Source organism: Neocloeon triangulifer, unplaced genomic scaffold (assembly GCF_031216515.1).
Source record: "Neocloeon triangulifer isolate White Clay Creek 2 clone unplaced genomic scaffold, ASM3121651v1 ptg000022l, whole genome shotgun sequence".
Classification (NCBI taxonomy): domain Eukaryota; kingdom Metazoa; phylum Arthropoda; class Insecta; order Ephemeroptera; family Baetidae; genus Neocloeon; species Neocloeon triangulifer.
In genome coordinates, this window is record NW_026775562.1 from 2802812 (window position 1) to 2827902 (window position 25091).

General features: G+C 37.3%; 1 protein-coding gene across 3 annotated transcripts in view; it reads left to right on the forward strand.

The window, feature by feature from the left end:
• The window catches only part of LOC132204334 (inverted formin-2), a 32359-nt gene extending 7405 nt beyond the window's left edge, over positions 1–24954 (forward strand). The window contains exons 2-24 of one of the 3 annotated variants that reach the window (XM_059632791.1): positions 7764–7925; positions 9882–9997; positions 10677–10870; positions 10932–11103; positions 16732–17355; positions 17563–17760; positions 17813–17874; positions 17920–18117; positions 18220–18320; positions 18374–18444; positions 18496–18603; positions 18663–18733; positions 18791–18917; positions 18966–19221; positions 19357–19457; positions 19513–19684; positions 19969–20121; positions 20177–20381; positions 21056–21342; positions 21685–21866; positions 21926–22074; positions 22654–23259; positions 23915–24954. In XM_059632791.1, coding sequence (XP_059488774.1) covers positions 7859–7925; positions 9882–9997; positions 10677–10870; positions 10932–11103; positions 16732–17355; positions 17563–17760; positions 17813–17874; positions 17920–18117; positions 18220–18320; positions 18374–18444; positions 18496–18603; positions 18663–18733; positions 18791–18917; positions 18966–19221; positions 19357–19457; positions 19513–19684; positions 19969–20121; positions 20177–20381; positions 21056–21342; positions 21685–21866; positions 21926–22074; positions 22654–23259; positions 23915–24737 — 5043 coding nt within the window. In that variant the 5' untranslated portion in view covers positions 7764–7858 and the 3' untranslated portion in view covers positions 24738–24954. The remainder of the gene's footprint in view (positions 1–7763; positions 7926–9881; positions 9998–10676; positions 10871–10931; positions 11104–16731; positions 17356–17562; positions 17761–17812; positions 17875–17919; positions 18118–18219; positions 18321–18373; positions 18445–18495; positions 18604–18662; positions 18734–18790; positions 18918–18965; positions 19222–19356; positions 19458–19512; positions 19685–19968; positions 20122–20176; positions 20382–21055; positions 21343–21684; positions 21867–21925; positions 22075–22653; positions 23260–23914) is intronic. The other 2 variants (XM_059632793.1, XM_059632792.1) reach the window with 2 other exon arrangements.
• The last annotated feature ends 137 nt before the right edge of the window (positions 24955–25091 follow it).

Consider the following 25091-nt stretch of genomic DNA (forward strand, 5'->3'; position numbering starts at 1 on the left):
TGAATCAATCGAGCGCGTATCACACTTCTTGCTATCAATGGAACGACGCCTCGCGCCAAATAATTAATAATCCGCGGCAGAGCAACTCTCTGTCTGAGAATGCGGCGGCTTGTTTGCATTTGAATTGGTAAGTTGCATAAAGAGAGTGTGTCTCTGTCGAGCGCTCACAAGGGAGCGTTCATTACGACTTTTATAAATAGAGATTCTGTTCTGGACTCGAAAAAAGAGGACGGACTGGAAAAAGTACAAATGGCAAATTGTGAAAAGTAATTTTTTAAATTGGTTCACAGTACAAATTCATATTGATTTAAAAAATAGTTCATGGAAATTAAATAAAATCTATGATTATTATGAAATAAAAGTTGCATTACAAATATTCTGAAAAAAAATATAATTTAGAACAAAAATAAATAAATTTCACCGTGTCTTTCTATGGATCAATTATTTCAATATTTTAAACAAAAATAAAAATGTTGGTCTTTTCATATTTAAATTTTATTCATATTTTAATAATTTAGTTTCATAAAAATATCTCTGAAATTCAAGTGAAGAAAATCTAAGACAAAAGAAATAAGAATTGATAAGAATGATCCAGCATTAAAATCTCCAGAAAAGCAAATCACTTTATCATTTTTACTTTTTTCTAATTTTTCCTGTAAATTTTTAAACAAATTTCTCCCAATTTTGGAGCAAATTAAGGACTGGACAGTCCGGCCCTGTGACCTCTCTCTCTCTCTCTCTCTTTCGCCAGCTGAGACTGTTGAGGTGTGAGAGAGTCAAAGTGATACAGAGAGCCTTTTCTGATTGAGAGAGGATTATTTCTCTCGGTGCGACCGCAGAATGTGCGTCTGCAATAATCTCTCTCAACGTATCCGCAGACATACACAATTTATTTATTTATAGTATTTCCTTGGGCGGCTCGGCAATAAAGCGAGATTTTATTATGCAAATATGATTTACAACTCTGAGACGCGAGCACATTTTATTACACGTCGAAAAAAGTGGACAGGAATTTTCAGCGTTATAAAAGAAGTCTGTATAAGGAAGCAATTTGGGTGGAATTCGTTCTTGAGACTTTTAGGAACAGAAAAGACTTTCTTAGTTCCTCTTCCACGAATCACCGAGATTGTTTGCATAGATCTTGCTTTTGTTTGTTGTTCTATTTGACAGCGATAGACAAACAAGAGAGACAAAGAATTCATTATTAAAAAGGAGCGTTTGCTGCAGAGAAAGTTTCAAAAACTATACAACACATTCAAATCAATCGGTATAATTTTATCAGTACAAAAAACACACGGAAGCAATTTATACAAAAAATTCTGAACGAATTGAGATGAAAAATTAATGTGATCACGCAAACGTTTGGCGCAGATCAAGTTTTTTACCGGCAATAAACTAATTGAACAATTATATCTGCGTGAGAGAGAAAAACAAATTTATATTTTGCGATCTATTCCGCAGGGCTTCGTGGGGTCTATAATTATGATGCCAAAATTTGTCAGTTTAAGTCGATTGAGTTATGATCGACAGATAGTAAAAGTCTAAACCGCTCTCATTTCCTATTTTACGGGCAAAACTCGTTATTTTTTATTTAAATCATGCAATTTGAAGATTACATCTGAATTTCTTTGTTCATTCTGATGCTTTAAGAAGTAAATTATATTATTTAAAATAAAATTGTAAAACATTTCAGGCTCAAATTTTAGATTAAAAAGTCCCACAAGAAGAAATCAAATTTTTTTAAATTGTATAGAAGAATAGCAAAATTTTATTATAATTATGTAAAATTTTTTATAATAGAATTTATGACAGCATAGATTTTGAAACTATTTTCATATAATTAACACTAGTTAAATATTAATGTAAAAAAATCATATAGTTCCACAATTTCTTTGAGAAATAGGAGAAATAGTTGAAACGTTGTTATTTATAGAATGATAAATTCGGGAAAATATCCTTTATCACATTGAATTAAAAAAAAAAAACATTTTTAAGAGCCTGCTTTATAAAAAATCATTTTAAATTGTACAAAAGTAAAATAAAATAGTGTCCAGAATTTCAAAAAAATTATGAAATAATTATGCCTTTGTCATTATGACAATAATGTGATTTGCAGCAACAAAAAAAGCACATTTCAGACGTGTTGAAACTTAACCTTAGGTGCTTCCCGACAACTTTCTCAGGTCAGGGGTCACCAAATCGCAAAAACCTGGGCATTTTCGGCATCCTCGTGAAACAAGCTTTCCGCCGGTGTGCCGTTTGTCTTTCCCAACGGTGGCGTTCTTTTTAAATTTTGAGATACGCCCAAGAATTTATTCAAATTTGACATTCAACAATGGAATCTAACTTTCATAGTTGCATGAGACCCACAGACCCTCCAAGGTCTACCGCCATTCTCTGGCCGCAAAAATAGTCCTCTGCAGAAATTTCAAACACTTTTTTTAATTAAAATATATATTCCTCTGGTTGAAAACATCAAATCTATTGAAGCGAAAAACTGATAATTCAAACTTTAATCCAGGGTGGGTTGCAAAATAATTAACTCCAAATTAAGTAGAATTGAAATAAAAATGGGCATCAAATACGACCACGTTTTGTGTGTATGAATGGCTAGGAAGGGCTTTTTTAATGTTGTTGCCAGGGTGGTCTTAGCATCACAGGTGCTCTATAGCCCTCCCCCACCCACATGCCACTCCCGCATGCTGGAAGTCTTGAGGGTGGAGGCCGCGCGTCGCCAACCCCCAATGCTAGAAGACAACCCTAAGAAGAGGACAACAGACGCCGAGCATTGGAGGCGAGGCGGCGCGCTGCCGAAGCTCCCAAGTTCCTCCCTAACCTGGGGTGCAAATTCGACCACCCTTTTTCAATTTGTTTAGAATTGCAATTTAAAATATAATCTTCGAAGTATTAAAAATTAATATTGTGTGAAAATTTATAAATCATCAAACAAGAATTCTGCTTTTTTAAATTTTTAAGCGGAAACGGCACCAGCAGGATCAGTTAAAATATTTGCAAATTCAATGCACCATGAATCAACCCGCGATCGTGAAATTCTACGATAAAATAAAATACAGATCCAGAGAAAAGCTGTAGAGGCTTTCAAGAATTGTTAATTTTTGACAAAACATCCAAATAACTCACAATTAATTGAATTGTTCATCAGACTTTGTATTCAATAAACTCAATTTACTTAAAAAAAAAATGAAAAACAAATTCAGATTTATATCTCTATAAATAAAAAAGCCAAGAAATTGTCTAATAAAATGTTCAAAATTAGAGGTCAATGATTGGTGAAATAATTCAACCTTGCCATCAATCGCATCAATATAGAGACAAACCCAAATTCGATGTTGCCAAAATGAGAAACAGTTTACAAAGATAATATCTCAATCAAAATCCACATTCCCGGGATGGCGCGTTCAGGTAGGAAGAGAGCAATCAAAAAGCATTTAGCCACTGCGCTAATCTAAATAAAAATGTGCACAATACATTTTATATAATATCCTCGATATTCGCACGCACCAAAACGTCTCTGCTGCGAAGCGGGACACGCCTCTTTCAATTTACGAAAAGGAAACGAGGCGAATGGTATATATTAAAAAATAAAAGATCGAGTTTGTGTGTGTATAATTTTCTACGCACCGCGATTGCGCCTCCTTCTTTTCGGCCTACACGCTTTTCACGGTGTTATGAAATTCTTCTCATGGCAGCAGCCGCGCCGAGAAGTTGAAACATTAAATGAGCGCGCTGTTTTAGCGTCCAAGGTAAACGTCCGTCAAGACACTTCCTATGTATAGATATGTGGCACTTATCCACGCACACACACATTCAGATTTTTCAATTTACTCCAAGCCAAATTTTTGTCTAAAATGCAAAATATAAAACTATTATTCTGACATAGTGAAAAATTGAGTAAAAAGGTAAAAAAAATTAATTAAAATTCAATTTATTTAACAGAAGTCAAAAAGCAATTTACAATTATTATTTAACAAGTCTCGTCGCATGTAAAAATCAATTTGATTCTAAATAACAATATATTTCTATAGAAGTCGTCATTCTATTAGCTTTGATTAAACTTCAGAAATAAATATATAAAGTTAACGCTTCTTTTTAAGGGAATTTTAAAATATTTCTAATTTCTTTTTAGAAAAATTAACATAAATTTCCCTCAAATCAACTTCAGATTTTAGCCCAATTTAATTGACAATAAGTTAAATTGTCAGGTATCTTAATTGATCTTAATTTATCTCCTAATAAGTAAATTTTTTACCTAAGGAGACCACATATCATATTTTCCTATCACATTTTTATCTTGAGTTTTATTTTTATATTTTTTATCATTTAAATATAGACTACAATTACGATTAAAATTGAGAATTCGCTTTATTTGAATATAAAATGCAAATGTTTCCTGAAATTTCAATTACACACTTCAGTATTTTTATTGAACTTTCTAGCAATTTTCTGTTAAAGATAATGAAATTAAAACCACGATTTGAATTTTTTGCCACTCAGCTGAAATCCATTAAATGCGTTTTAAAATTTTTAACGTCTTGAGCAATTACGGTGAGCATCCAATCAGTTTATTGCTCGTCGTCGCAGAAAAAAGGAGGAAAAGCAAAATCTTGTATACTCTCGGATGAAATGAGATGCAAAATACAAAACAAGATTCGCAGCGGCGATCTCCAGAGCCCGAGGCGACCTCAGTGTAATGAAGCTGTAAACACAGTTTTCATTCGACCACTCAATACATTTCCTGATGCCATTGGCACAATTTCCATCCTGTGCATTGTAAAAAATCTCTTTATTTAAAATTAATTTATTCGTAAAAATTTTAAAAAACGGAATGCAAGAAGATTATTTTTAATATTTTCTCCCACGTTGTTGTTGAATCACACTTCTATTATTTTTTTGCTATTCATCGATTGAAGATTGAATTCAGCGGCGGTCCAAATAAGTGCAAATTCCTTTCCCACAACACCTAAACAGAAATTCCAGCTACGATTTTGCGTTTTCCTCCACCGCCCAAATACACAAACAACGGGTGGGAATATCAGATGAGGTCATAACTCATCTATCCACCTCACATCCTGTGCCAAAGAGGAAAAGTTACTAAAAACTTTGAATATGAAAATCGATTAATCAGTTCTAGAAACTGGAGTGTTTTAGAGACAATGGATTTATGGACACGTATGCTGCCGAGTGGTGATATAAATTATAAAGCACGTAATGTTATTGAAAGAGTGCGTAGTAGTGCCTGAGATTTATGCGCGTTTTGAAAACACTTTGTCATCTCGCGCAACTCTACATATTATATATCCTTGCAAAAACTACATATATATTATACATTATTGTTTTTAATTTCGCGCAGACTACGCAAAACATGACGCGAAGGCCGGTCTAGCTGATCGATGAACATAATTGCAGAAGCAAAAGTGATTAAGTGTCGTGCCGGTTTCGCTTCTGGTAATTTGATCGAGGATCGAATTAAAGCACCCACGTGCCATAATTAATGTTTTTTTTTCAAATCGAAATAAGAAATCGCAAACGGAGCTTTGCATGATTTGAATATTAAATAAAGTTAAAATAATACACATTTAATTAAATATATAAATTATATTAAAAAAAAAATTTAAAATAAATCAATACAATTAACAAAATGGACTTTTTTTCACTTTTTTTAAAACTAATTCTATTTATTAATAAGAATTTTTTTTAAATTTAAGAAATATTTATAAAAGTAGCTTGGCTTGATATTAATTTTCGTTTCCAATTAAATTAATTTTAATATTTTGACTTGTCAAAATCAAGGAAACAAACCAGCTCTTTAAACCTGGTCAAATCATTTTTCTTTTCAACGTCAATAAAATCAACACTTTCAATGATGCAAGAACAATTTATTGCATATTTTTCTATTCGATCCATTCCGCGCAAAGATTTCCCTTTCCCATGCCACCGCAATATTGATTGGTATGACCAACAGCAGAAACGGACCCTTTGTGAGAGAACGTGCTGCAAGTGGCCAACAGGTCATTCGATCTGCTCGGGTCCTGGGAACGCGATTGCTCTCGCTTACGGTGCTGCACGCAGCCATAGGCGCTCATATTTTTAAACTTCCCTTTTGATATTTTTCTTTTTATTTCTTTCGTCGTCGGCGTATATTCAAGAAAGAAAGAAAGGGCGGCAGACACAATAATACACGAGAGCGCCCAAGCAAGGCAGCAGCGAACGCCTCGAGGGACGAAAACCAGATCGGGTCCATTCAGCTGCTAGAATATAAGTGGATTGGCCAACCATCCCACTGTTACACTTCGAGGGACAATATTAATTTTGTGTCGCCAAGCGCGAAGCCACCGAATGTGTGCTTCGACCACACTCGTATGTAGAAATTGTAGAGGAGATTAATTTTATTCTCGAGTTTTTCGCATCTTGTGTGGTCAAGTCGTAGAGCAGCAGGATCAGTTGTCACGCGAAAGCTGTTTTTCAAGAGTGACTAAAATTTTGAGCACCCAGATAATTTAAAATTGAAATTTAGTTGCAAATTGGAATCTCATAGAAAATTAGAATACAAAAAGAATAAAAATCAGGGCACGTGTCCGTTTTTTAAAGTAAAATAAAATCTTAAATTTGAGGAAAGCAACAAGATTTTTCTTTAATTGTTCATTTAATGGTAAAAATTTAATTTAAATCATAAGCATTTTTTATTTGGACGATTCTGATTAAATATTTTCATTTTAAAGTAAAATTGTCTCCGAATTAAAATATTTTTTCCTTAAATTTGCAAGCAAGATTTTCATTTAAAAGTGCAAATTTCTGTGTCTTCACAGACATACTTTTTCGCAGACGTCTGCTTTGGGCATTTTGCGCGTGATTGGCACAAAGCGCCGGTGTAAGGAGCAAAAAGATTTATGTGTGTGCTTAGGCGCTTCTGATGTGCTCTCTCGCGCTCACATTCCTGCGGCTATCGGGTTCTGAATGGTGAACCAGGGGTCGTCCAATTACAAACCGCAAAATGACTCCCGCAGAGTGATAGAAAAGCGATTCAACTTATCCACTCTTTGCGAACGCGTTGCCACAGGTATTAAATAGTTACAACTCATTTACCAGACACTGATTTGATTGATTAACATAAAGTGGAAATTCAAATCACTTTTGTTCAAAAAATTCTGAGAAATTTTCACCGTAAGGAAAAATATGGAGTTGGTTTTCAATAAGGAAAGAATATTTGATGAGAAAAAATAAGGCATGTTCATCCAAGAGTTTTAACGATTATTATTTTGAGGAGATTCTAAGATCTTTTTACCATAAAAGTCGTCATTTTAGGCTCTCAAATTGTGGTCGTTTTTTAGTAAGCAAAAATCACAAGCCTCTTTTGACTAAAAAAAGAAATTTCCTCAAATTCTCTAAAGATTTAATTATAAATTAAAAATAAAGAGGATATTGGATATTTTAATTTTATGCTTGCTCTTAAATTAATTTGCTCAAAAGAACGAAACAATTTGCAAAGATCAATTTTCAGGATTCTGTATGAATTTTAAAACAAATTAAAACATAAAAATTCGTTCACCAGTCTCTGTTGTTTCCTAAATTGAAAAAAAAAATAGTACATTTTGAAGAGATAAACACACATATTTTAGAAAAAAAAACAGTAGATAAGTTAATTTTAACTTTTTTTTTTGTAATATATTTTAAAAATTAAATTCTATTAAAATTTTGACCCAGTGGTTCTAATGGCATATATTTAATTTGTGATGTTTTCGCAGGTGATTCACCCGTGATGAGAGGCTGCTGCGGGCCGTCCTGAAAGTGAAACCGGCGATTCTGACCTCGCTGCCGCGCGGCGCCAGCTGCAGTGACCATGGACTCCCAAATAGGCCTTGATTACATCGTCGAGAACCGCGACTACACGTCTAAATTGGCGCTGGGTAAGCCATCGCGGTGACACATTTGCCCATTTTAGGACATATATTATTACGTACACACACGCCGCGCTGCCTTTTTGCCGCCAAATCGTAAACACTCGAGTAAAAGCAGCCAAACTGGGATCTAGACCGAGCTAGATAAAAAAAAAAACACACATACATTGTTTGCAATCGCTCGAGCTAAAATTCAAATCAGAGCCATATGAAGCTTGGATTCAGCATGAGGTCTATAATTGAAAATTGTACTGTAAGTGCAGCTTGTTTGGCGGGTTACGCATCCCACGCGCCACTTGAGAGTGTCGCCTATCCTTTGGTCGACGTTGTCAAGTTTCTCCGTACTTAATTTTTAGTCTTGAATTCAAAATAAGACAATTTGCCATGGCTAAATTAAATTCAAATCGAAAGAGATAAAAATCTTTTCCCAGTAAAACAATTTGAGTCTTCTTTTCTAAACCACAAAATTTAAATCAAAACTGTAATTTACAAATTCCAATTTTTGAGATTGACTGATCATATTAGCAAAAAAGAGAAAAGAGAACAAAAACATGGCTAGAGAAGCCTTTTTCAAAGTCACGAATTTCAATAAAAATTTATTATTCATTTAAGACCTTGTATTTCGAGACTAAAAGATACTTTACTAGGGAATAAACGAGTGGCGAAAATTATGCAAAACGATCGGCCATATGGTCAGAAAAAGTGGTCACGACCACTATACAATGGTTTGTTATGATTGTCGAAAAAGAAAGATGGCAAAGGTCGAGATTCCCGCTTGCTTGAGATGCGAAAATCAAGGTCGGCAGCCTCCGAGAGATTATGGGGAGAAAGTCCTTTGTACACATCTGCCACTTCTCTTGCAGTGGAAAAAAAATTTGAATGCACATCCTGCAAGTCATTATTTTATAATCGGTGATGTAACGAGATAAATTTCGAGCGGCGGCTGTTTAATTTAGATTTAATTGCCTCGCTGCCCACACGCTTTTGTGAATGAGTGATGGACATTTCAAGGGTTGACGAGTTCCTTGTTGCAAAGAGACCGCGTTCGAGATTTTTTTTCATACGCAAGATCAAACGGTTCGGAATGATTTTGATTAAAATTGGTTGTACTCACATTTGTTGACTTCCTCGTCGTCGGAATATTGATCTGAAATTATAACCATTAATTTTTTTAAATGTTATTTTCATCTATTCTGTCAAGGTAATTTTAGTCCTTCATAAATTAATTTAAACAATTGTTATTATTTATCTGCACAAATTTTTTGAATTAGTTAAAATTTTAAATATTAAGTGACAAAGTTACTCAAATTCTGTTAGTCTTAAAAAATTAGCTATTTTTATGGCTTTTCCTCCGATCGAAACAGTCGGCCGGTTCATTCTGAATAAAATTTTGAGCTTTATTCTAGGAATTTTATATATATCTTATATTATTGTTGTTGATTTGTCCAAATTGTTGAAATACATCAATTTGTCTTGTACCTAATTCGTGGTTGAAATTATTGAGGATTTAAAAACTCAATATGGTTTAATTCTTCGTTTTTGTTTTCAAATTTAATTCTTAGATATAATTGTTTGATGAGCTTATTCCACCAAAAGTGTTCAAATTTTAAGTAATTCTTATGAATATTTTTCAACTAAAAACACAAAATTACGACAGCAAAATGAAAAAATTAAAAAAAAATGCATTTGTTTGGCTCATTTACGCAATTTTCCAATTTGAAATTTAAATATTTTTTATAAACAATGTATTGCAAAAACAATATACCAATATTTTCTTTCGTTTCAATTCACAATAAATTTTAGTGAAATATAGAAAAAATTAATTTTAAATCAGGAAGAACTTCCATACAATTTCCGCACTCGTTGGGAAATAAAAATTAAAAACTTTTTTCATTCATTAATCAAGCTAGTAAAATAATATGAAATTAAAATTATCATGGTGTGTGTTTTTTGTTGTGATTGCAGCGCTGGACACAAACAACGCGACGGTGAAGAAGCAAGTGTTCGAGTTGCTGTCGGCGCTGTGCGTCTACAGTCCCGAGGGCTACGCCCGCGCCCTTGACGCACTCGACTTCTATAAGGTGTGTATCTGTGTGTGTGGTGTGCCAATTCCTGCAGCTCTGACTCAATATTCCTACCTATCCTCCGAACGGCCGACCGACCATATGGCCGCTTACGTCACTTGAACTTGAATTGCAGGCGAAAGTGCTGCGCTGCAGCCGGGGCACCATCTGGCGCCCCCAAGCGCCCCCGACGCCGCCCCCGCGCCCCTCTTGCCCCCAAATCGCCCTCTGCCGACCGGCGGCGCCAAAAGGCCACTCCGAATCCGCCACCAGTTCGCGAATTTTCTTTTTCGAAGCCCATTTGGTTTGTAGCAAAAATTAAAAGAAAAATACATTTGGGCATTGCGTTAAAATTCACGATTGATCACATTTTAAAGCTCGGCTTCTCTCATTTTAAAATACAATTAAATCGAAAAAAAAAAATTCTGCTTCAAACATTTTCCCCCCATTCTTGCAAGTTTCAGTTTATTTTTTTTTCATTTTAAAGATATATAATGTTAAATTTTTTAGAAAGAAAAACAATCAAATAATAATATCCGCTTTTTCACCAGATTAAAACTGCATGATTTTTTTTTATCACTTGATGATTTCTCATTACAGTGACCATAAAAAATTCAACTGGAATTTGCAAGAAGAAACAGTTTTTTTTTTCATATTACAAATAAAAAATTACTCAAACTATTATTTCAATTTTCAGACACACAAGAATGAAAGGTATCGGTTCAAGATAATCGTGACCGAACTGAGCGAAACCAGCAACCTGGAGTACCAAATCGCGCTCTTGGCGTTCGTCAACTGCCTCATCATCTCAGTGACGCAACTTAAGGACAGAATTCGCGTCCGAAACGAATTCACGGGCCTGAAACTGCACGAGGTTCTTTCGTCTTTGCAGTAAGTTCAAATCAAAAATAATAAAATTTCGAATAGAAAGGTAAAAATTAATTTTTTACAGGAGGAGTGCGTCGGAAAATCCCTCCAAGTTGAGTCAGGAGCTGCGAGTGCAGTTGGACGTGTTCAACGAACAAAAAGAGGGCGACGAAGCGTCCGCGAGAACCGATGGTCCTCTCAGCTCAGGGGTGGACCTCAATTCTCACCTTGATATTTTCTATGCCATCCTTAGACAGGTAAAGCTCGTTAATAATTCTTATCAAAATTAAGATTAAGAATTAAATTATGGCGGCGATATAGCCAAGAAGGAAAATTTTGCAATGATGAACAGAATAATTAAACTAGAATATAATATGGAAAATTAAATTAAATTTAAAATGCCAATTTCATGTTTGACAAAAGCTCAGTAATTTAAATTTTGATGTAAATTTATTTTTTTAAATTTAAATTTCCATTGAGGAAACAATGGAACAATTGCAGCAATACTAATTTTGAGGTGTTGTGCTTCATGAGGTCATTCTCAGGTCAGGGGTCACCAAATCACAAAAACCTGAGCATTTTCGGCATCCTCGTGAAACAAGCTTTCCGCCGGTGTGCCGTTCGTTGTTCCCAACAGTGGCGTTCTTTTTAAATTTTGAGATACGCCCAAGAATTTTTTCAAATTTTACATTCAACAATGAAATCTATTTTTCATAGTTGCATGAGACCCAGAGACCCTCCAAGGTCTACCTCCATTCTCTGGCCGCAAAAATAGTCCTGAGCAGAAATTTCAAACACGTTTTTTAATTAAAATATATATTCCTCTGGTTGAAAGTATCAAATCTATTTAAGTGAAAAACTGTTAAGTCAAACTTTAATCCTGGGCAGGTTGTAAAATATTTAGATCCAAATTAAGTAGAATTGAAATAAAAATGGCGTATCAAATACGACCACGTTTTGTGTGTATGAATGGCTAGGAAGGGCTTTTTTAATGTTGTTGCCAGGGTGGTCTTAGCATCACAGGTGCTCTATAGCCCTCCCCCACCCACATGTCACTCCCGCATGCTGGAAGTCTTGAGGGTGGAGGCCGCGCGTCGCCAACCCCCAATGCTAGAAGACAACCCTAAGAAGAGGACAACAGACGCCGAGCATTGGAGGCGAGGCGGCGCGCGGCCGAAGCTCCCAAGTTCCTCCCTAACCTGGGGTGCAAATTCGACCACCCTTTTTCAATTGCAATTTAAAATTTAATTTGTGAAGCATAAAAAATTAATATCGTGTGAAAATTGAAATTTAATTAGTTTGATAAATAAATGAGAATTTTGCTTTTTAAATATTTAAAGCGGAAACTGATGAAATATTTGCAAATTTTTTTTATGAAATACACAAGTTTTTACTCAAAATTAGTCAGTATAACAGAAATAAATAGCACAAATCGTTGCCATTAGGTTTTGGTTTTGAGAAAAATCAGCCTGAAAACAGTATAATGCACAGTTATCGTAGGTGCGAAATAAAAAATTCAAAGATATATTTCAAGCAAATCTTGAATGATCCTAATCTTTCATTTTTAAAATTCCAATGTTGACTCTATAAATATTGAAAATAATGATCTACATATTTGTAAAATGTTATTAATTCAAATATTATTTTCAAATCCATTGCTACATTTTCAAGGAAATTTAGCAAGAATTTTTTTTTATAAATTAACAGGGAACATATTGAGATTAAAATTTGTTTGTTGTAAATATCAGACATGGATCACGTCTCACGTCAGGGTCGTCAGGTTAAAATATAAAGGAATTTACAATTTGAAAGTCTTGAGAAATGATTGAAATATCTATTTTAACGAAATTTTTATTTTGACCTGCTATAATATTTAAGTAATGCCATTTTCAGCCTGATATCTTTGAAATAAAAACTTAATGGGAATGATTGGCCGAAAATAATAGGCTATTATTTATTATTTCATTACTAATTCTGTGCAAACAGCTTGTGTACTTGAGAAAAAGGTTGCAAATAAACTGATCCTGCTGGTGCCGTTTCCGCCCAAAAAATTTAAAAATCAAAATTCTCATTTATTGATCAAACTAATTAAATTTCAATTTTCACACGATATTAATTTTTAATGCTTCACAAATTTAATTTTAAATTGCAAGTGAAAAGGGTGGTCGAATTTGCACCCCAGGTTAGGGAGGAACTTGGGAGCTTCGGCAGCGCGCCGCCTCGCCTCCAATGCTCGGCGTCTGTTGTCCTCTTCTTAGGGTTGTCTTCTAGCATTGGGGGTTGGCGACGCGCGGCCTCCACCCTCAAGACTTCCAGCATGCGGGAGTGACATGTGGGTGGGGGAGGGCTATAGAGCACCTGTGATGCTAAGACCACCCTGGCAACAACATTAAAAAAGCCCTTCCTAGCCATTCATACACACAAAACGTGGTCGTATTTGATACGCCATTTTTATTTCAATTCTCCTTAATTTGGAAATGAATATTTTGCAACCTGCCCAGGATTAAATTTTGACTTTACAGTTTTTCGCTTCAATAGAATTGATGTCTTAAACCAGAAGAATATATATTTTAATTAAAAAAACGTGTTTGAAATTTCTGCTCAGGACTATTTTTGCAATCAGAGAATGGCGGTAGACCATTGAGGGTCTCTGGGTCTCATTCAACTATGAAAGTTAGATTCCATTGTTGAACGTCAAATTTGAAAAAATGTCTTGGGCGTATCTCAAAATTTAAAAAGAACGCCACCGTTGGGAACAACGAACGGCACACAGGTGGAAAGCTTGTTTCACGAGGATGCCAAAAATGACCGGGTTTTTGCGATTTGGTGACCCCTGACCTGAGAAAGTCGTCGGGAAGCACCGAAGGTTAAGTTTCAACACGTCTGAAATGTGCTTTTTTTTTGCTGCGAATCACATTATTGCCATAATTACAAAGGCATGGCATAATTATTTCTAAAAAAAAAAAAATTTTCTTTTTGGAATTATGGATTTAATTTTATTTTATTTTTGCAATTCAATAATAATTGGGCTTGTTAATTTCAGTGGGTTTTCATTGGTCGACTGATGTAAGTCGATTTTACATAAATTAAGTCGCCTTCTTAGCTTTTTGTTTGCCAAAATAGGCAGGCTTAGTCAATTTTTTATTTGTGATTTAACGCAATAAATTAAAACTATTTATTTAGCCGACATTTTAAAATTTCACAAATAAATCTGCACTTAATTAGAGCTTAAAAAAATATTAAAAAAATAATTTTTACAAAACTTTTCATCAATTTTGACAATTTTCAATCTTCTGACCATTTCATAACTTAGAATTTTGTGATTTAGTAACGTGTGATTGAAACGAGTTGATTACTCAAGACATTTGGATTTTTTTTTATCAATTTGATTATATTTTGATTGGGCAGTAGGATTTACCCAAGTGATCTTTTTGTTTTTTGTCTGATATTTAGGAACAAATTTAATATTTTGTTAAAAAATATGGTGTTTAATAAAAGCACGGAAAATTTTTCCCAATAAATTCACCATTTGCATTCTTTTCACAGTTTTCAGATACGCCCTAAGAATTTTTTCAAATTTGATATCCAACAATGGAATCTAACTTTCATATTTGCATCAGGCCCTCCAAGGTCTACCGCCAATCTCTGACCGCAAAAATAGTCCTGAGCAGAAATTTCAAACTTCTTTTTTTATTAAAATACGCAAACTTCTGGTTGAAAGTTTCAATTCTATTGAAGCGAAAAACTGGAAAGTCAAACTTTAATCCAGGGCGGGTTGCAAAATATTCATTTCCAAATTAAGGAGAATTGAAATAAAAAATGGGCATCAAATGCGACCAGGTTTTGCGTGTATGAATGGCTAGGAAGGGATTTGGTGGTGTTGAAATTAGGGTGGTTGCTAAGCGTCACCACAGCCCTCCCTCCCCGCATGTCACTCCCGCATGCTGGATGACCTGAGGGTGGAGGCCACGCGTCTCCTACCCAATGCTCAAGAAGACTCAAGACTCAAGACGCCGAGCATTGGAGCAGGAGACGCGCTGCCGAAGCTCCCAGGTTCCTCCCGAACCGTGGCGCGGACACGACCAGCCTTTTGCACTTTTCTTAGATTTGCAATTTAAAATTTAATTTGTGACGTATTAAAAACCAATACCATGCGCATCAATGTGAAAATTGATATTGAATTGTTTGACTCAGACTTGGTTATTGAGTAAGAATTTCGCTTTTTAAATTATGGTATCAGAAACAGCACCAGCAGGACCAGTGGTGTAAATTTTTGCAAATTTTTTCTCTGGTTTATAAGTTTTTTTTGTTACAAAAGTACTCTTAAAAAAAAGGAATATATCTTTAGCCACATTTTAGTTTTAAAAGAAATCACCACAAAATCGCAAAACCGTTTCTGGCATCCTCATGAAACCAGCTTTCCACCAATGTGTCGCTTCCGACGGTTGTGTAATTCAATTCATAATTTTTAAATAGGCTCAAGAAATTTAAATAATTTTACAGTCAACGATGCAATCAAAATTTCATTGCCTCATCAGGACTGGATCCGTCAGCTAAAAAATAATGGATAATTCAAAAAATGAAAGGGAAACAATAATGATTTTGTTGGGAGTAATGCCATTTTTTATTAGGAACAAAAACTTAATAAAACCTAATATTAAATAATAATTGTGGCTGAAGATTTAACGCTATTTATTTTTGCAAGAGTAAATTGAGCAAAAACTTGAGTACCGGAGAAAATAAATTTCGACAATTTTAACTGTTCCGGCAGGTGCTGCAGTTTCCACAATCGAATTATTGAAATTTCAAATGCAAATTCTTATTAAATAATCATTAAGTTATTTTCAAATTTTCACACAGAGAAATTGGATATTTATTTATAGTGTTTCACAAATTAAATTTAAATTACAAATTCTAAAAAAATGTGAAAAAGGTATGGCCGTGTTCGCACCACAGGTTCGGGACTTTTTCGGGAGGAACTTGTGAGCTTTGGCCGCTCGGCCGCCACCTCCTCCAATGCTCGTTTCTTGCGCTCTTGAGTCTTCTTGAGCATTGGAGAGGCGACGGGCGACCTCAGCCCCCAAGACTTCCACATGCGGGGACAGCATGGGGGAGGGAGTGGGAGGGCATTGGCAATGTGACCTGTGATGTTAGGCGACCACACCCGGACATCAACAACCCCAATTCTCTTTCTAGCCATTCATACACAAAAAACGTGGTCGTATTTGATGCCCATTTATATTTTAATTCTCCTTAATTTGGAGTTAATTCTTTTGCAACCTGTTCTGGATTAATTTTTGAGTTAATAGTTTTTCGCTTCAATAGATTTGAAACTTTCAACCAGAGGAATATATATTTAAATTAAAAAACGTGTTTGAAATTTCTGCTCAGGACTATTTTTGCAATCAGAGAATGGCGGTAGACCATTGAGGGTCTCTGGGTCTCATGCAACTATGAAAGTTAGATTCCATTGTTGAATGCCAAATTTGAAAAAAATTCTTGGGTCGTATCTCAAAATTTAAAAAGAACGCCACCTTTGGGAACGACGAACGGCACACCGGTGGAAAGCTTGTTTCACGAGGATGCCGAAAATGCCCAGGTTTTTGTGATTTGGTGATCTCTGACCTGAGAAAAATGTCAGGAAGCACAACGCCTCAAAATAAGTATTTGTGCCAGCAAATACCATTGTTGCCTTAATGGATGAAAATTAATTCTATTTGAGTTTATAAGTTTGTTTTTTAACTCCTGTTTTACTCCATTATTCTTAATTGGAAATAAATTTTTAATTAAAATAGTAAAAAATAATTAATATAGGCAACACGCTCGACAAACGTGTCCAGCAGGTTGCCTATTTCTATATAAAATGTATTTTTTTTTAATTTCAGGTGGTTGACACCCCTCAGGAAATCCCCTTCCTCAACATCCTGCAACACCTGCTCAGCGTCGACCCCAAAGACCCCTCGAGTGACATTATTTGGGACACGGCCGAGACCCTGGTCTACCGGGCGACCCTGCTTGAGTCCCGCGAGGAGGCGAGCCGCCTCCTGGGGGCGCATTCGCGGAGCCAGCCCAAGTTGACCTCTGGAGATCGGTCGTGTTTCTGCAACTGCCACCGGGAGGGTGATGGGGGCGGCAAGCGGAAGCAGTCGGGGGCCTCGCCCCTGGTGCTGCCTCCAGTGCCAGCGTCCGGAGCCCCGCCGCCTCCTCCTCCGCCTCCACCACCCATGATCGGCGGACCTCCGCCCCCGCCACCGCCCCCGATGGCCAAAGGACCTGCACCGCCGCCCCCACCGCCTCCAATGCTCTCGCCGACGAGCGCCGCTCAGAAGAAAATCACCATGGCTGCTGCAGCAAAAAATTCGCAGCAGGATGGAGGCGGCCCTCCGCCCCCGGGACTGACCGAAGCGGAGGCGGCTGCTTTCAACGCCGTCCGATTGCCTCAGCAAGACACGCCGGTGCCAAAGGCTAAAATGAAGACTTTTAATTGGAATAAAATTCCAAATAGCAAAGTAAGATTAATGCTTTTTAACACTATTCATCGTCAATAATTAAAAAATGTAATATTAAAATTAAATATAACGCGATTACAGAAATTGAAAAGGGAGAAAACTTCTGATATGTAGTTATTTGTAATTTACTCCAAAAACTAGTTTCTTTCAAGCACAACTTACACAAATTTATCTTTTTTTTTTAATTTTTATCTCTGTTCAAATCAGGTGGTAGGCAAGAACAATATCTGGTCGATGGTGGCCCAGAGCCATCAGCACTCGCCCATGACAGAAATGGACTGGGCGGAGATGGAGGGACTTTTTTGCCAGCAGGCGACGGCCATCACGACGGCACCGGTGCCCATTTCCAACTCACCGAGATTAGGCTCGTTCAAAGATGACACGCCGAGAAAAGAAAATCTAGAGGTAAAAAAGTCCCTCCTTTTAATGAAATAAAATTATTCAAACAAACCCTCAGATCACCTTCCTGGACGGGAAAAAGAGTCTGAACGTCAACATTTTCCTGAAGCAATTCAAAAGGTGTGCAATTTCGGTAGAAATTTATTAAATTTAAAAACGATTCAGTCCGATTAGCTCTCATGCGGACATCGTCAAGTTGGTGCGCGAGGTGCAGCCACACGACATTGGCGCCGAAAGACTGCGGACACTTTTGCGGCTGCTGCCAGAACTGGACGAGCTGGAGATGCTGACCTCTTTCGACGGCGACAAAAGCAGACTCGGCACCGCCGAGAGCTTCCTCTTGAGACTGGTCCAAGTGCCAAAGTAAGTTGATTGATTCTTAAGTCTTAAAGGCCAGTTTGCGAAATCATTTCAATTCTTGACTCACTAAAATTTTATTTAAAAATTACTTAAATTAATTCTCAGTTACAAATTGCGGATTGAGAGCATGCTGCTGAAGGAAGAGTTCAAGACCAACATGAATTACCTCGAGCCAAGCATATATGCCATGATAGATGCGGGAGAATGTAAGAAGTCTTTTTAAAGTCTAAAAAAAATTAACAAAATGGTTTATTTGCAGTTTTGATGTCACATAGATCGTTGCAGGAAGTGCTTTACATGGTCCTAGTCGCTGGAAATTTCCTCAACTCTGTAAAAATTTTCTTTCATTGTGAGTGAAATTTTAAATGTTAATTTTGTTAGGGTGGGTATGCTGGTAATGCCGCTGGAGTGAAACTCTCGTCGTTGCAAAAACTGACAGACATCCGAGCAAACAAGCCTGGCATGAACTTGCTTCACTTTGTAGCAATGGTGAGTTAATTGTTGTTAATTACTAACAATTAGTATAAAATTGCAACAAATTTCAACAGCAAGCGCAAAAGAAAAATGAAGAGCTGCTACGATTCCCAGACCAACTTACAGTACTCGAGGAAGCCACCAAGTAAGTCCTTCAATTGAAATAATTAAGAATTTTTTTGCGAAATTGCAAATATTTCAGAACTTCCGTGGAGCAGTTGCAAAACGACATCAACACGCTGGACGCCAGAATACAAAAGATCAAAAAGCAAATCGAGTTGCCGAGCACCGAAGTTGAGATCAAAGACCAAATGACTGAATTCCTCCAAGTGAGTTTTGAACTTTTTCAAATATAATTTTGCTTATGTTAACTTCAGTTCGCAGAAGAGGCCATCACGATGTTGAAGCAGCTGATGACGCAGCTGGACTCGGTGAAGAAGGTTCTTTCCGAGTACTTCTGCGAGGACCTCTCGTCCTTCAAGCTGGAGGAGTGCTACAAAATTCTGCACACTTTCTGCATCAAATTCAAGCAGGCCGTGGCGGAGAACGCGAGAAGGCAGTTGCAGGAGGAACAAGCGGCAGCCAGGAGGAAGCAGAGGGAGGAACAATTGGCGGGGAAGAGAAGGCAACTGCGTAAATATGAACTTTTTAGCTAAAAAGAAAAGTATCTTATAACTCCAGCTTAGTTTTGAACTAAATTATTCCAAAAATTTCTTCTTAAAAAAAGAAAAAATTAAGAAATTAATTGTTTTTTTTCCTTTTTTGAAGTTGCAAGTCAATCCGGTTGTACCATCGACTCGGAGTGCAGCTTGCAGGAGTCGCTATTTGGGCTGACGCAGAAGAGGAGTTACTACGACAGCAACAACAAAGTTGGTCAAATCCAAAGTCGGGTAATTTCAATATTTTAAATTTGTTTCAAAATAGGTACGGAAGGTTCCGAACGGTTCGACTTCCACGCAAGGGTTGTCGGAAGAAGAGGTTTCCGTGACAAGTTCGCCAGCAGTTACCAGGAGAAGGACAGGTTCTTTCTCAGGGCCAAGTGGAGAGCCCGTTCCACAGCCACAAAACCCATTGGGCCAAGAGACTTATTCTCCAGGTAAAAAGAACATGATTTTATTTTCTAAATTTACAGAAAAGCAAATTATGTTTCATTAATGAAATTGGCTTCTTTCAGAAAAAAAATCCTTTTTTTGGCTACTGTTTTAACGGAAGCCAGAAATTCTATAAAAGCAATGATACAAAAATTAAATCACAAATATTATGTTTTATTGTTGCTTAAATTGTAACTTTGCGTTAATTCTTTATTTCTGATGAATTTTGTATTAATTTTTGTATGAGAAATTGGAAGACACGAATAAATCATTTTTTTTCTCATTCTAGACGTGACTCCAAACGGAACACTGAGACGAAGAAGAAGCCGAGTACCATCAGAAGAGGATGACTCGAGTCTGATGGACTTCCTCAGGGCGTCTGGCCAACAAGCGGCCGCCGCCGCGGAATCCCTCAAGGACAGAAAGTCCTGGGGAAGCTTAGGTACGAAATTTCAGCCGATATGAAATAAAAATATTAATATTTGAATTTTCTAAAGATCGATCTTGGGCGAGACGAGCGCGCGGCAGCGGACGAAAGCGGCCGGACCTGCTGAGCGCCGACTTCAGCGGCGACCGCGAGCGGCCGTGCAGCCCGTCGATGGCCGCCGACCCGATCGCGGCCAACACGCGGCCTCCAGTCCTTCCTAGTGGTTTAACGCCGACTGACGACGTAGAGGGTAAACCAAGGTGCGTCATCGCAAGGTATCTATATTGCATTTTTTCTATCCCTCGGCCGTGTGTGGCATGCAGTGGAGAGAGGATCACGAATTAAACACGCCCGTGTACATAAGTAACGTTGAAATATAAATTAAGTTAAGTAAGAACAGTATAAAGGAGGATATTATGACGAGACATGTACAGATTAAAATATATATTTTAATTAATATAATTGAGAATATAGCATGTTTAGGGCTTGCCAGATATAAAAATTTTAGGATTTTTTTAAGTGTATGCAATGAACATTAAACCAATCGATTCAATGTAATGTTTTTAAATTCAGTCCACTTTGAAGTCTTTGGAGATATGAATTTTTAGGATTTAGATATTTTACAAATTTTTTTGGAGATGAATCGTGGGGTTAATATCATTTTTAAATTAAATTCAGTCCAGTTTATGGACACACCTAGCAAAGTTTAAATAAATAAATTGAAAAAATTCAAGCACTACATTATAAATTTAAAATTTATGTCAAAATTTAAAACTAATTCAATAATCCCAAACCAAAAGGCACGGATGTTTCCTTTCCTGTAAATAAAAATTTGCACATTGGGTTTTGTGTTGCGATTTTTTTTCTCTTTAAACTTTTCCTTGATTTGTAATTACTTTTTGCGAGCAGAATTATTTAAGCCGTTGCAAAATTACCTTCTTCATCGCAGGGCATGGAGGCAAAAGATCGAAGCGTGGTTGATAGACAGCGAGAAGCGCGAGAAGGAGGAGAAATTGACCGAAGAGCAGCGGCGAAGACGGAGGCCGCCGGCGATGAACCGACGCTCCACAGCCGAAACGTCCACCGAGTCGGCGGAAGGCGAAAACAGGAACGGGTCGAGCATTCTGGACACTTTGCCCGAGGAGAAGCAGACGGGCACCTACCGCAGGGTTTACTCGGACTGGAAACCCACCATTGAAAAGACGGACGTCGTCGGCGCCATGGAGGCCATTGAAGGTCAGTCATTAATTTAAGCAAAAACCCTAAAATAACCTGTTGGAAAAATTACTAACAAAAATAATTGACAGTGAAAATACAAAAATTCCCATAATCTGTCAAAGTTCATCATTAAAAATTGTAAAAATTAAGAAAAATTCTAATTCTAAGTTTTGTTAAAAAAATTAAATATCAATTTTTATAGTTTTTTCTAGACACTTCATATTATTTAATGAATTAATTTAACTTAAAATATATATATTTAAAAGAATAAGATTTTAATTATATGCTTTTCTTCACCACGTTAAAATTATTAAATTAATTGAATTCTATACTTTTTAATATAAATCGTATAACTTTCAGAAGCACAACAACCATCCGTGGGCATTACGCTGAAGGACAAGTCGGCGTGGCGCAAGTCCAACTTGAACAGCAGCACCGACGAGCCCGACGTCAACACTCGGATGCTGCGGCGTTTGCGTTCGAGGACGCACCTTGACACCCCGGCAGACGACGCCGACAGCTCAACCAAAGAATCTCAAGCGGTACAAAAACAACCTAAATTACATTTATTAATTTACATTTTGAAATGAAATTTCTGTAGGACTCGAACGGCCTAATCGAGTCACTTGGACGCAAGAGCCAGCAGGAGGATAAGTTGACCCTGTACCTGAAAAACCCTTCGAGCACGCCGGAAGCGCCCAGAAGGACTAGGGAGAATGCTCGACCAACCACTCTCTACATCCAACAAAGGTATTTTATAATTTTTTATTGGTTTCTATTAAATTTCTGACAAAAAAAAAATGAAATTGTAGTGAAACGTTTTTTAAGAAACTTCTTTTTAAAATATTTCATTTAAAGAATTGTGATTAATTAACTGATAAGTGGTCAGCGACGGTAAAAATCTACCAAGTTTTACTTAAATTTACTTCATCTGAGGATAAGGAATTTGTTTAATTTCATTTCGTCAAAAAATACTTGAATTAAAAAGTTGAAATATTATTTGTTCTGATGAATGTCTTTTATTACTCGAATTTACATTTGATGGAAAATAATCAATTGTTTCCCATTGTTTTAATTTAAAGACTTAATAATTAATTTTGGAAAAACCCAATTTTCTTCTAAAATATTACATTAGATTTTTTGCTTGAGAAGAGTACTTTTTTTAACACTTCATCTTTTTTTTAATACATAAAATATTAGAATCAATTAAAAATATTGAAAAAAATTCTTTTCCCGCGCGTTATTATAAAGCTTTTATCTATTTTGCAAAAAAAAATCAGTTTTTAAAATATTCAACAATAAAATTTAAAACTTTAAATACTCTTTCAGTGCGGCGCCTTCAACGCCGAGTCCAAGCACGACGGCAACAAGTTCGTTGCCATACTACGAGACTGACTTTGGTGCCAACACGGTGAACACGAGCACCAGGTACGTGAAGAAGTCGGACCTGCCGCCGGTGGACGTGCTGGCTTCGCCGCTGCCCAACCGAAGGCTGCTCAACCATCACAACGCCGGCGGCTCGCTGGACCGCAAGTTGCTGCGGGACGCGATGGCCGAGTACCGGATCCCGTCGAGTCCGCTGCAGAGGCGCAAGGAGTACCCTTTGATCGAGCGCGAGGAGGCGCCGCCCTGCGACCGTCTCGCCCACATGCTCAAGGACAACGCCGACGACGTCGAGATGGGCGACGGCAGCAAGTTCGACCGCTTCTCGCCGGCGCGCCGCACCACCCGCCGCCCGCTCACCCGCACCGGCACCAAGGACGGCGACCTCCTGCCCAAGGACGAGCCTGTTGTCAAGATAGAGGAGCCCCCGGTCGAGCCCAAGAAGGTCGAGGTCGTCCCAAAACTGGAAAAGCAGAAGGCCGTCGAGTCGCCTCTGCCGGACAAGACCGCCGAGCCCTCCTGGCCCTCTAAACCCAGCACCGGCATCAACAGGTACCAATTTATAAAAAAAAATGAATTTTTTGTAATATATTTATAAAGAAAACAAAAATCCAAAAGAGAAAATGATAAAGATTTATGCAAATTTAAAAAACTAAAAAATGAAACAATATTCTTAAATTTAAAAAAAAAAAAAAATTGCAAAAGAAATTTGTGAAATCTGCTTTTTAATTGAATATATATTTGATTTTTTTTTTAAATTTCCAATGATGAAATTTAAATATTCTGAATAAAAACGCTCTTGAAAACTAGGCTTTAAAATTTATTTATTTTATCTCGTTTTATCTCTAAAATCTGCAGTCAATATTGATAAAAAAAATATGCCATTTTTAAGCAATTAATTTTTTATTTAAATTCTTATATCTTGGATATTAAAATTTAAACGAAGCAATAACACTGATAATAAAATACAAATAAGTTTAAGATTTTAGATGTATTTGTTGGAAAAAAAACTCTTCAAATTTCAAAAATAAAAAAATAACTTAAAAAAAGACAGAGTCATCGATTTATGATTTTTTTTTTTAATTTTTTTTTCAATTTAAATTTGATGAAAATATAATTAAGCAGAATCATATATGTTAGTGAATCGAAATTCTAAATGAAGGGATATTTTTTCACATGGTTTATTTTTATTTTTATTGAATTCCAGATCTTTGGCCGAGATGCTGACGAAAACAGACGAGCCGCAGCTGCGTCGAAGCAGCTCCGAGTCGATCAAGCGTCCAGCATTTGTGTCGAGCAGGACGCCGAGGCCCAAGACCATCGTCGAGCAGCCCAAGAGCAGCTCGTTGGTGCAACGGACGCAGTCCCTCGGGAGGTCTTCGGCGGCGGCCAGCAAGGAGCAGGACAAGCCGCGGCTGGTGCGGCAACTGTCGCGGACGCCGAGCCAGAACCTGCGCAACCTGGACGAGCGGACCAACTCGATCAGCAGTCTGCGCAGCTCCAAGAGCTCCATCGCCAGCAACCCTGCCCCTGCAACCACCACATCAACCACAAAGCCCGTGTGGGTCAAGCAGGACGCGAGCAACACCCCCGCCAGAATCAGGACGGCCGTCAAGGAAGTGCCTCTCGTCAAGAAGAACAACAACCCTGCTGAAGTTGTCCGGAAGATTTCCGGTGAATCGCGTTTCGGGTACAAACCGGTGACCAACTTGACCAGCTCGTCGCAGGTCAAAAGGTCGGCCAGCATGGCATCCAGGCCCAAGAGGAGCGACAGCATCAGTTCCAAGGAGAACGTCATCAGCAGCCCCAAGAGTGTCCAGGCGCCGGTCGGCACCAACAAACTGGCCCGCAACAAACCGACCAGTCTGAGTTTCATGCGTCCGACGGCGGCCAGCACCAGCAAGGAGACGAGTCAGGGGGCGGCGGGGGCCGCGCCCAACGAGCCGCAGAGCCCCTCGGGGGTCGCGTTCGGCTCCAGCCGCATCCACAGACTGGCCATGAAGCCCGTCGCACAGGCCAAGTGGACTTGACACTATTTATTTTTTAACTTGCAGAATTTTTTTTAATTAAAAATATATGTAATTCACTTTTTCGTAAAATTGCAGTTTTTACGTAAACACACCACCCATGTGAAGAGGAAAAAAGATGTTTTGTCGGTTTTATTTACGTCTTTAATGTGTGACTGTGAGAAACTGTGAAAAATGTGTTAATCAAATGCCTAAATAAAATAATGTGTTTAAGAAAAAAATGCACAAAAATTTTTGTTTTATTAGATTGAAAAATTATGTAGATAATGATTTTATTAAAAAGAATTGGTATTACAAATTTAGTTTATTGCAAACCAAAATGATAATAAGAAGTTGCAAGTAAGGGGTTTGCATATG